The sequence below is a fragment of the Molossus molossus genome, unplaced genomic scaffold, assembly GCF_014108415.1.
Source record: "Molossus molossus isolate mMolMol1 unplaced genomic scaffold, mMolMol1.p scaffold_m16_p_10, whole genome shotgun sequence".
In the NCBI taxonomy this organism is placed as follows: Eukaryota; Metazoa; Chordata; class Mammalia; order Chiroptera; family Molossidae; genus Molossus; species Molossus molossus.
This window is the reverse complement of record NW_023425345.1, coordinates 39,303,787-39,316,565: the sequence shown is the minus strand read 5'-3', so window position 1 is coordinate 39,316,565 and position 12,779 is coordinate 39,303,787. Positions and strand designations below refer to the sequence as shown.

At 38.7% G+C, this 12,779-nt stretch overlaps 1 protein-coding gene across 5 annotated transcripts in view; it reads left to right on the top strand.

Annotated features, from left to right (window-relative positions):
- CAPRIN2 (caprin family member 2) overlaps positions 1 to 12,538 on the top strand; it is a 58,561-nt gene extending 46,023 nt beyond the window's left edge. For 3 of the 5 annotated variants that reach the window (XM_036253161.1, XM_036253158.1, XM_036253159.1), the window contains 6 exons: positions 354 to 500; positions 3,726 to 3,894; positions 5,852 to 6,031; positions 6,782 to 6,882; positions 9,696 to 9,759; positions 11,618 to 12,538. In XM_036253161.1, the coding sequence (XP_036109054.1) occupies positions 354 to 500; positions 3,726 to 3,894; positions 5,852 to 6,031; positions 6,782 to 6,882; positions 9,696 to 9,759; positions 11,618 to 12,186 (1,230 nt within the window). In that variant the 3' untranslated portion in view covers positions 12,187 to 12,538. Of the gene's footprint in view, positions 1 to 353; positions 501 to 3,725; positions 3,895 to 5,851; positions 6,032 to 6,781; positions 6,883 to 9,695; positions 9,760 to 11,573 lie in introns of all 5 variants that reach the window. The other 2 variants (XM_036253162.1, XM_036253163.1) reach the window with 2 other exon arrangements.
- The last annotated feature ends 241 nt before the right edge of the window (positions 12,539 to 12,779 follow it).

Genomic DNA, 12,779 nt, shown 5'->3' with positions numbered 1-12,779 from the left:
CTAACCCAATTTTTCTAAAGCCTAATTCTACTGTATGAATTTGGAATAATATTAGAGTCTTAGCCTAAAGAAAAATACCATTTCAGCTTTGAAAAGAACTGGATACTCCTCAGCAGTTCAGCCCCTCATCTGTTAGACTGATAATTAGGGAGACTCTTTCACTCAGTCAGCAAGCTGTGTGAGGCGCATCAGCAGATGCAATTTGAAATTGTAAGCAGAATATGTTCTTTTGCATTCCTGTGTCCAGTTGTCATCTGTAGAACTTGCTGACTTATGCTAGTCTGGCCTTTAGTGTATGTTAACTGCTTGTTATATGGTAGGTTATTGGCTGATGCTGCATTTCTGCTCCCCAGGCAGCAGTTCCCCCAAGCAAGCAACCATCTGCACTGGCTTCTCCAAACCCTCCCATGTCAAAGGGCCCTGAACAGGGCTTCCAGTCACCTCCAGCAAGTAGTAGTTCAGTAACTATTAGCACAACGCCCTTTCAAGCCATGCAGACGGTGAGTATGAAGCGTATATGATGATCGCAGTTCATTATTCCTGTTAAAAAGCCATTGTTTCTCTTATACCTGTTATTCGGTACTGTGTGAATACATTTGCCATTTTTCTTACCCTTATTTGAGCTGGTAGAATTTTACATTTGTGCCATAGAAATGTTGTTTGTGGTGGAAGAGTAAAGCCTCAAGAATTTTGAATGGGGGTTTATCAGAGCAGTTCCCCCTGTGTGAAAATCAGTAGCAGGCAAAGCTGAGGACCTCTATTAAACAAATGAACTGTGTGGGTGAGAAACATAATTTTGTAAGAACATCTTAATAATACTAACCATTTCTAATATCACACTAGTGATGTTCTATAGCATCCATAACTAGACATAGAGGACACACACCTGGGTGTTCTGTCATTGTTGAAACTTCTCATTTGACTTCATCTCAGGCAGGTTTTTAGAGAATTGTTCAAATTTGTGTGGTATTTTGTATTTATTTATTTATTATTATTATTTTTTTAATCCTCACCCGAGGATATTTTTCCATTTTTTGTACAGATAGAGTGGGAGGGAGAAAGAGGAAGGGAGAGAGAGAGAGAAACATCGATGTGAAGGGACACATTGAGTGGCTGCCACCCGCACGACCAACCAGGGCCGGGGACAAACTGCAACCGAAGTATGTGCCCTTAGCGGGAACCGAACCCGGGTCTCTCCGGTCCGCAGGCCGACGCTCTAACCGCTGAGCCAAACTGGCCAGGGCTGTGTGGTATTTTGAATGACATAAATTACAAATTGTAGTTTAAAATTTTTTATGGTAATATTACAACTAGGTTTGTATGTTTGTTCTGTGAACACAGAATAATATAAAACAGTGTTAGAAAAAAAACCCAAAAGTCTTAGCCAATGAATATCTTTCCTGATGGTGCTTAGTTTTTCACTCCAGGTACTTTTTTTGCTGTTGTTAGTCATCAGCTGAGGATATTTTTCCACTGATTTTTAGATAGAATGGATGAGAGGGAGGGAGGGAGAGAGAGAGAGAGAGAAACATCAATGTGAGAGGGACTTCAATTGGTTGCCTCCCCAGGGGTCAAACTTGAAACCCAGGTACACCCCTTAACCCTGAAGTGAACCTGAGACCCCACAGTCTGTGGGCCAATGCTCTAACTGCTGAGCCAAACCAGCCAGGGCCCACTCCAGGTACTTTTAAGCAACGGTGGTGGCGTGGGGCCAGTGGAGTGGCAATGGAAAGCAGGCACAATGCAGGGAGATAGGCTGGTGAATTCAGACACCTGAATTCACTAATCTTATCTCTTCCTGTTTGGCCACTTAGAACAGCTTAGTTTCTTTGCTTTTTCTCTTTCCCTGTCAGTCCATCTTGCACAGAATTGCCACATTGGTTTTACTAACTTTTTCCTGTTTCTAAATAAAAGCAAACAGTGGCCCATTACAGAATGAAATTGAAAGTCCTTTGTCTGACACTCAGTAACTTCTGAAGTCTGGTAAAGCCCATCAGAATTTATATTCTGCGCTTGCCTTATACATTCTTGTCACAATACCTTTTTTTGCTCATGCCAGTCTTTGCCTGTTTGAATTCTACCCAGTACAAAGTGGTGTTCGTTTGTTCATTCGTTCATTCTTCATTCATTCAAAAACCAGAGAGTCATGGAGCCAGACACTGTTCTTAAGTTACTGAGGTTGTAACAATGAAAAAGAGACAGATCTTTGTGCTCAAGAATTTTATGTTTTTTTATGGAGGTGGGGGGCTAGAGAGAGGAGTGTATATATCACAGGTGCTATGTGTTGTGAGAAAAAATGGAACAGGATAAAAAGGCTAGAGAGTCATACAAGTGCTGTTTTATAGATGATGGCCAGAGTCTGGACAGTTCATTGCCTGCAATGATAGAAATACAGTACATTGCAGATTAAAAAAATTCATCTTTAGTTTTTGAAAGAGTACCCATTTCCCCTATATAGCTTTTATTCTCAGTGAGCATTATTATGGTAGCATAGTAGGATGATTAACTTTTGTACTTGAGTTTAAATTCTATGAGAAAGCAAATAGAAGTTTTTGTTTTTGCTGTGTTAAAAATATGCATAACATAAAATTTACTGTTTTAACCATTTTTAAGTATATAATTCACTGTCATTAGGAACATCTACAGTGTTGTATAACCATCACCACTATTTCCAAAATTTTTCATCATCCAAACAGAAACTGTGTACCCATTAAACAGTAACCCCTTATTCCTCCTTCTTCCAAGCCCCTGGTAACCTCTATTCTACTTTCTATCTTTATGAATTTACCTATTCTAGGCACCTCAGATAAGTAGAGTCACAATATTTGTCCTTTTGTATCTGGCTTATCTCACATAGCATAATGTTTTCAAGGTTCATCCATGTTGTAGCATGAATCAGAATTTCATTCTTTTTTTTTGGCTAAATATTCCATTGTATATATATACCACATTTTGTTTATCCATTAATCTGTTGATGGACAACTTGGGTTGTTCCCACCTTTTTGGCTACTATGAACAGTGCTGCTGTGAACATTGATATACAAATATCTATTTGAATCTCTGCTTTCCATTTTTTTGGGTATATGTTTAGAAGTGGAATTGTTGGATCACCTGATAATTCTATGTTTAGCTTTTCTACAGTAGTTGCACCATTTTACATTCCTATCAGCAATACATGAGGATTCCAATTTGACCACAACTTTGTCAACACTTGGATTTTCTGTTTCTTTTTTTGTTATTTGTTTTAATTTTTTTCTTCATTGAGTTTACAGGGAGAGGAAGGGAAAGGGGGAGAGAGAGAGAGAGAAACATGAGAGAGACATCAATTGGCCACCTCCTGCATGCCCCGTACTGGGAATTTGGCACACAACCTGGGCATGTGTCCTGACCAGGAATCAACCAGTGACTTCTTGGTGCATGGGTTGACACTCAACCACTGAGCCACACCGGCTGGGCTGTTGTTTTTTAAAAAATAATAGCCATCCTAATGGGTATGATGAAGTAGTATCTCAGTGTTGTTTTGATTTCTGTTTCCCTAATAACTAATGATGTTGAGCATCTTTTCATGTGCTTAATTGGCCATTTATCTTCTTTGGAGAAATGTTTATTCAAGTCCTTTGCCCATCAAATAGAAGTTTTTGAATGTTGCAGAGTTTTGCTGGATGTCACCCTTAATCATTTTCTATGAAGCTTACACACGGCTCAGCATACCCTTGTCTTTTAAGGTATTTAATGTTAATGCACCTCTGCCTCCACGGAAAGAACAAGAAATAAAAGAATCGCCCTATTCACCTGGCTACAATCAGAGTTTTACTACAGCAAGTACACAAACACCACTCCAGTGCCAACTGCCAGCTATACACATAGAACAAACTGTTCTTTCTCAGGAGACGGGTAAGATCTTTGGGAGTGGTATTTTGAAGACTTAGGTGACAGCTAGTTGAATGGAAAGCAACTCTGTAGTGATGCTCCAGCAGTTCTTTCCTGAGCAATAAGCATTACCTCTTTCTATGTTCAGGTGTGGACACTTTATGCTGTTTCCTCTCTTTAGTGAAGTTCACCATTTTAACTTTTGTAGAGATGGAACTTAGATGATTGATTTGTATGAATATATAGACTCATATTTTTAAACCTGATTGCTTTGATTGCCATAGACAGCCATAGAGGTAGATGGAGCATTGTCCAGCTGCTTGTATGGAGGTTTTGAAACCATTCTGTTAACTCTTTCAGTGCAGAGAGATGGCTATTTGGCCTTTTCTCTTTTCTTTCTTCTTATAATTAAAGCATTGATCAATCTGAAAATGTAATTTAGTATGCTTATTCCACGGTTTGCTTAGAGTTGAGTGTTTTGATCTTCCATGCTATTCTAAATCATGAAAGAATGAGCGACTTTGTAGTTATTTCTTAATTTAAGAAGCACTTGTAGATTTTTAGTGTTGGTATTTCAGACCACTACTGAGTCTTCTAAAACTTAAATCTGAGCAAATGATCGTGTGCTTGGTTAATCACAAGAGGTAGTAAGTGTAAATCCCACAAATGACCTCATTCTGTTCTCACCACCTGTACTATGAAAACCCAGGGCAGGTGAATTACTGAGAAGATATTCTTTTCATATACCTTCTCAATTTCAGTAGTAATGAAAATTCATTTTCTTTTACTCCTTGATCTGAAATATTTAGTCTTTTTCCCTTTAATTGTGGTAAAATATATCTAACATAAAATTGATCATTTTAACCATTTGAAGCACACAGTTCTGTGGCATTAAGTACATTCAGATTGTTGCGTAGCCAGCACCATCCTTCATCTCTAGAACTTTTTTTAATCTTCTCCGACTGAGACTCTGGACTCATTTAACCCTAACTTCCCATTCCCTCTCCCTCCAAACCCTGGCAACCACCCTTCTACTCTGTCTCTGTGAATCTGACTACTTTTTAACTATGGGTGCTTACCTTATGTAAGTGCCATCTCAGTACTTGTCCTTTTGTGATTGGCCTATTTCACTCAGCATAATGTCTTCAGGGTTCTTCCATGTTGTAGCATGTGTCAGAGTTTCCTTCCTTTTTAAGGCTGAATAATGTTCTATTTAAATATACAGGCTGGAGCAAAAGTAGGTTTACAGTTGTGAGTACACGAAACAGTCTATTCTTATATTATTTTCCATACGAGCAACTGTAGGCCTACTTTTGCCCCACCGTGTGTGTGTGTGTGTGTGTGTGTGTGTGTGTGTAGCGAGAGATCTCTGTATATTCATACATATATAGCACCTGTTTAAAAAAAATTTTTTTTTCTTTATTGATTTTAGAGAGAGAGGAAGAGAAAGGTAGAGAGAGATAGAAACATCGATGAGAGAGAGAACATCGATTGGCTGCCTCCTGCATGTCCCCCATCGGGGATCGGGCCCACAACCTGGGCATGTGCCCTGATTGGGAATTGAACCGGCGACCTCTTTTTTTTTTAATCCTCATCCGAGGACATTTTTTCACTTTTTGTTCAGATAGAGTGGGAGGGAGAGAGATGAAGAGAGAGAGAGAAACATCGACGTGAAAGGGACACATCGACTGGCTGCCACTCACACGACCCCAACCAGGGCCGGGGACAAACTGCAACTGAGGTACGTGCCCTTAGCGGGAACCGAACCCAGGTGTCTGGTCCGTGGGCTGATGCTCTAACTGCTGAGCCAAACTGGCCAGGGCAAAGGGAGAAAATCCTGTTAAAGGTTTTGATATATAGTGACTTTTTTTTTTTTTCCCCTTCTTTTTCTTTCTCGATATATAGTGACTTTTAAGTGTAAAGAATATTGAATCTTTATTACAGTTTAACTCTCGGACTTTAAAACTGTTTCTCTAAGCAGCAAGTTATCCTGATGGAACTATTCACATAAGCAATGGCAGCCTTGCCCTTTACCCAGCACAGACGGGTGTGTTCCCCAGACCCTCTCAAGCATCTGTCAGCAGCCGGGGGTCTGTTAGAGGATGTGCTCGTGGCGGGAGATTACTCACCAATACGTATCGGTCCTCTGGTGGTTATAGAGGTATGCTCTGAATAAAATTGAATTATGCCGAATTATTTTGTCTAGATACTAACTTGACTCAAACTGTTTTTACTTTACCTGTTTCTTTTTGTAGTTGTCATTTATAATGTAAAGAAGTCCTTATTTCTGCAAAATACAGTATTTCTAATATCCCTGTTCTCTATAACAGAGGACTTTTTTTGGTATGAAAAGCAGATTTATCCTGTTATTTACTTAAGTGAAAGGTTGAGCATCTTTTTTTTTTTTCCAGGAATGAATTTTGGTTTTCATATTTGAATCATTTTTTCCTTTTGTTAATTGACTTGATTGTTTGAAATGTATCATAATTAGACAATGCCCATTTTCTAGTTGCCTGTCAGAGCATGCCACAGATACAAACATAAACTTTGAGACAATAACAATGGTATCCTCTTTAATTTTAAATGTGGTTCCAAGTATTTCAGTCATGGCTTGGTGTTAGCAACGTACTCTACACAGAAGCCTTAGCTACCTACTTACCCTACCACCATTCCCAACCTCACCTGCGTTCCAGCAGCAGTCAGTTGCTAGAGTTGGCTTATTTGAAGTTAGCAATGTTTTATAAATGTGTGTCTTATTGTGGAAGCAATATTAATTGAGTTTGCTTAAATAAGGCATACATCTAATGTTGACATTAGGATCAATATTATTTTTAGAATGATATACGATTAGACTATTTAAAAGTTTAGTATGATTTTGCTCATAATTTAATGCAAGTTGTTTATTTATTAGGTTTTGATACTTATAGAGGACCTCCTTCAGTTTCCAATGGAAATTATAGCCAGCCACAGTTCCAAGCTAGAGAGTATCCTGGAACACCTTATTCCCAAAGGGTAAGAATAGTCATTACTGTTGAATAGTAGTACAGTTGTTGATGTTAAGCTGGTGATGATACTGTAGTGCAGTCACAATTTGTTTTGTGTAAGGAACTCTTAGTTTTTACTTGTAAGTACTGTGAAGAGTTGAGTTGGAAGCTTTTCTAATAACCCATGGAGGATAAATGACAACTTAGAAGGTCTTAAGGACTGTATTAATCATGTTTGTATGAACTCATTTATTTTTTCACCCTATAAGAGAAATGGGGGCTTAGAAACAAGTTAAATAACTTGTCTAAGGTTACTCAGCAAGCAAAAGTAGAACTAAGATTAAAATGCAAGTTCTTTAACTCCAGAGCCCATGATTTTAACTTTATTATATTGCCTTAAATTGAATTTCTCTTGATATCAAGTATAACCAAGTCCTTTTTTTTTAAATAAGTTTAATTTTTTTGTTCATTTTGATTTGAATAGTTCAGCAGATTTGCTTTGCTACAAATGGGGGGGGGGGTGTTAGACTTGAACAAACCTTGAGAACTCCCTGTCATTGGACATATGTGAGTATATATACTACATCAACATTTTAAGTTTTGAAGTTTTATAAGCCTTTAAGTATGGTATCACACTGAGTTCTGTTGGAAATGTATAAAATACCTGCCCTTAAAGAGCCTACAGTTATGTGAGGAAGGAGGGATGTCTGTACAAAGGCAGCATTGAAAAGGTGAAGAACGCACCTTGGAGAACATACCAAGTCACCTAATGAGGTGAGACTGACCCCTGATTTCACCACTTTTCTTGTTGTGTGACCGTGGGCATGTTACTTAAGCTTTCTGAGCTCTAGCTCCTCATTCATTACATGAAAACTCATCTGTTTCAATTGCTCATCCTACTCTGAAGTGTTTTGAGGATTACTATAGGAGATACTCTGAAGATTAAATGAACTAATACATATGTTTATTACCACAATGCTGGGTGTGTATGAAGCATGCATATATTAGCTGTTATTACGTGATCCTCAGGTACTGTGTGTGAAAGGAGTGTGTTGGTTAATGTAGATTTCAGTAACAGATCTATCTGTTCTTCTTTTTTTTTTTTTAAATCCTCACTCAAGGATATTTTTTCATATATCTTCAGATAGAGTGGAGGGAGGGAGGGGGAAAGAAAGGTGGGGGAAGGGGGAGAAAAAGAGAGAGAGAGACATTGATGTGAGAGAGAAACATCGATTGGTTGCCAAGTCTTGCGTGACCCTGACCAGGGCTGGGGATTGAACCACAACCGAGGTATGTGCCCTTAGTTGGAATCGAACCCATGACTCTTTGGTCTGTGGGCCGACGCTCCAACCACTGAGCTAAACCAGCCAGGGTGTATATTTTCTTTTTTATTAAACCTTATCTGAATATTTGCTTATTGATTTTAGAAATAGGGGAAGTGGAGGGTGGGGGGAGAGAAACATCAATATGAGAAAGAACATTGATTCATTGCCTTATCAAACACGCAACCCAGGCATATGCCCTGACTGGGAATTGAACCTGCCACCTTTCAGTGTATGGATGACGCTCCAACCAACTGAGACACACTGGCCAGGGAGGGACCTATCAGTTCTTATCAACAATATTGTAATATTTTTGTGTACTGTTTTAAATTTCTTTCTGAGGAAACGTAGTGGTTGCTATTGGAAAGAGGACTAAGAGTCTGGGTAGGAGGTTTAATTATTATTTTCATTATATACCTTCGTGTATTGTTTAAATTTTCTATTACATGTATTAATCTATACTACTAAGTATTCTTTTCATGGGTTGAACGGAGGAGGGCTTTTACCACACCCAGGAGGCAGTCTGAAATGCTGCCTCTTGAACATTTTTTCTTCAAGATAATAGATTACATTTCCTTGGACTAATACATTTATACAATGTAATTCTTATCAGTTCCTCTGTTAAGACAAAACAAAGCCCCAATATACTTTGTAATTGTCTTTATAATTTGGTTTATAAATAGGGCAAGATTGAAATAGTCTGTGTTCTTGCTTTATTATCTCCTTTTATATTGAGATGAGGGACAGAGGACCATGTCATATTTTTATATTTCTCCCATTATCTAGTACTGTATCTTTTAAAAAAATAAATATTTTTCTGTATTGATTTTAGAGAGAGAGGAAGGGAGAGTAGGGAGGAGAGAGAGAGAGAGAGAGAGAGAGAGAGAGAGAGAGAGAGAGAGACACATTGATGAAAGAGATCATCCATCGTTTGCCTCCTGTATGCCCCACACTGGGGATCAGCCCACAACCTGGGCATGTGACCTGACTGGGAATCGAACCAGCAACCTCTTGGTGTGTGGGTCAGTGCTCAACCACTGAGCCACATCAGCTAGGCTGTATCTTTTAGTGTTCTCTAGATGCTTTAGTTTTTGCATGTATTAACCTACCTAGGCCCTGGCCAGATAGTTCAGTTGGTTAGAGCATCGTGCCAATATATCAAGGTTGCGGGTTTGATTCCCAGTAAGGGCACAAACAAGAAGCAACCAATGAATGCATAAACAAGTGGAACAACAAATCAGTGTTTCTCTCTCCTTTCCTCTCTCTCGCAAATCAATTAAAAAAATTAACTTATCTAATTGGTCTGGTTTATTAACAGATGAAGCAAATATTGCTACTGTTGCCCTTGTTATTTGTTTTTCTTGGTGTTTGGAAACATCTGAGCCTCTTGGGTTGTTGGAGAAGGCCAGATAAAGGGCTAAGAGGACTTGCATCTTACAGAATTACCAGCGAATAATCCTGGGTAATATTATTGTCTTACATTTTTGGTACCAAGGAAAATATTATGTGTTCTTTTTAGGATAACTTCCAGCAGTGTTACAAGCGAGGAGGGACATCTGGTGGTCCTCGGGCAAATTCAAGAGGTAAGGATAATCGAGTAGTTTATCCAAAACTGCCTTACCCTCTGTCAAGTTCTCTTCAAATACACTGTTTTCAGCATTTTTTTTATTGAGGTTTTTTGTTTAAGTTGTAGTACTAAAGACCCGAGGGAGTTATTAGACTACTTAGAAAAGCTATGGGAATCAGTTTTCAGGTTAATTGAAAGTGTGTGTGTGTGTGTGTGTGTGTGAGAGAGAGAGAGAGAGAGAGAGAGAGAGAGAGAGAAAGAGAGAGATTCAATTTTCTTGACACCAGAGCATAATTTAACCTTCGATATACAGGGTGGGGCAAAAGTAGGTTTACAATTGTGAGTATGCAAAACAGAATTTATTCTTGTGTTATTTTCTGTACAAACAACTGTAAACTTACTTTTGCCCCACCCTATATATTCACAATGCTGACTTAAAATTGTTTCATGGGACGTTTCAGGATGATGGTTTTGTAATAATGGGCACTTGCAAATACTCTAGTATTGTTACATTGATAGATAGGAATAAGCAACAGTTAAGATATATAATTAAAACTTGAAACAAAAGCAGGAAACTTGTAATACTTTTTAAAATGTGAAGGTACTGCCCTGGCCGGTTTTGCTCAGCAGTTAGAGCGTAGGCCTGCGGTCCAGAGAGACGGGTTCAGTTCCCACTAAGGGCATGTGCCTCGGTTGTAGTTTGACCTCAGTTGCAGTTTGTTCCTGGCCCTGGTTGGGTTGTGATGGTGGCAGCCACTCGATGTGTACCTTTCACGTCGATGTTTCTCTCTCTCTTCTTCCCACTCTATCTGAACAAAAAATGAAAAAATGTCCTTTGGTGAGGATAAATAAATAAATAAAATATGAAGGTACTATTTAAAGATTCAGTGTAACAGAGAAAATCAAGAATTACTGAAGAGTTGCTAACTTTGTCACAGGAAAAGAGTCTTTTTTTTCCTTTCTTTTTAAGAAAGTAGGCAGTATTTGCGTTGCCCTACATGTAAGCAGTGTTTTTGTACAGCACTTAAAACATTTCACGATATGACATTAACTTGGAAATGAAGAACATGCGTTCATCATGGGCTTAGTACCATACTAGTATATCCTTAAAAAGCTAGTAGTTCTAAAAGTTGGTTATTTTACATAATCTCAATTTTGTTGAGTTTTTCTACATCAGAAACTTTGAGTAGGTTTATCACTAAGGAATTAAAAATGGTGAGAATTGCCCTGGCCGGTTTGGCTCAGCGGTTAGAGCGTCGGCCTGCGGTCCTGAGAGACCCGGGTTCGGTTCCCGCTAAGGGCATGTACCTCGGTTGCAGTTTGTCCCCGGCCCTGGTCGGTCGTGTGGGTGGCAGCCACTCGATGTGTCCCTTCACATCGATGTTTCTCTCTCTCTCTCTCTTCCTCTCTCTCTCCCTCCCACTCTACCTGAACAAAAAGTGAAAAAAAAAAAAAAAAATAAAAAAAAATGTCCTCGGGTGAGGATAAAAAAAAAAAAAAAAAAAAAATGGTGAGAATTATGAAAGAAAGACAAAGAAGTAAAAAGAATGTTTAAACCTGGGTTTTAGACTTTGCTAACCTTAACTAGTGGTAAGTTATCCAACATTTTGGGGGCCTTATTTTTTTAATCTTAAAAAAATAAATGAGGCTACTAGACAAGATCACTCAGGTCTCTTCTGGCTTTTAAAGAGTGTTATAAAACCTATTCCCAGGAAAATCTTGAAAAGCATTCTATAGTTATACTTTATTGCTTTTGTTTTGGAATTTACTATAAAATGTATCTTTATCTGTGTTTCAGTAGCCGACTAATGTTAAATATTGTGTTCAAAGCTAACTGCTTCATTATGAGAAACTCACTGTTGCTAATAAAACAGCAGGGTGGAGTGATTCTTCTCAGGTGAGCAGCCCAGAAAGAGACAACGAAACCTTCAACAGTGGTGACTCTGGACAAGGAGACTCCCGTAGCATGACCCCTGTGGATGTGCCCGTGACAAATCCAGCAGCCACCATACTGCCAGTACATGTGTACCCCCTGCCTCAGCAGATGCGAGTTGCCTTTTCAGCAGCCAGAACCTCTAATCTCGCCCCCGGGACTTTAGACCAACCTATTGTGTTTGATCTTCTTCTGAACAACTTGGGAGAAACGTTTGATCTTCAACTTGGTAGATTTAATTGTCCAGTGAATGGCACATACGTTTTCATTTTTCACATGCTAAAGCTGGCGGTGAATGTGCCACTGTACGTCAACCTCATGAAGAATGAAGAGGTTTTGGTATCTGCCTATGCCAATGACGGTGCTCCAGACCACGAAACTGCTAGCAATCACGCAGTTCTTCAACTCTTTCAGGGAGACCAGATATGGTTACGTTTGCACAGGGGAGCCATTTATGGAAGTAGTTGGAAATATTCTACATTTTCAGGCTACCTTCTTTATCAAGATTGAAAGTCAAAGCATAACTGACAGCAAAAGGATGGTGTTGTAATTAGTGGAATTAAAGGAAAAGTAGTCCTTGACCTTGCAACTAATTGGTTTAGGGAAGTGTTTTCATTTCTAGAGGAAGGAGGAGGTCCTTATTTTTGTTTCCCTCCCCAAGGTCAACAATTTCAAGCTGAATGACAATTAGCACTAATCTGGCACTTTATAAATTGTGATGTAGCCTTGCTAGTGAAGCTGTGAATGTATATTGTTTGCACTTAATCCTTAACGTATTAACGTTCAGCTTACTAAACTGACTGCCTCGAGTTCAGGCAGGCTATAATGCCTTGTTGTGCCTCAATAAAAAAGTTACATGCACCCTCAGTGTTCTTATTTGATTAAACATTTAGTTGAGAGGTAAAATATTTAATTTTTAGTATTCATCACTGATAACTCTTGAATAAGGATATTTATGGGTTCATACTATTATGTGAAAATAAGCCTTTTATATATAGCAGTTCTTTTAGAGTACTTTTCTCTGATGCTATACATGTCACTCATCAAAAGATTTTATCTGTTTTTCATTGACCAAATCACATATTTCCTTGAAGCTGTCTTAC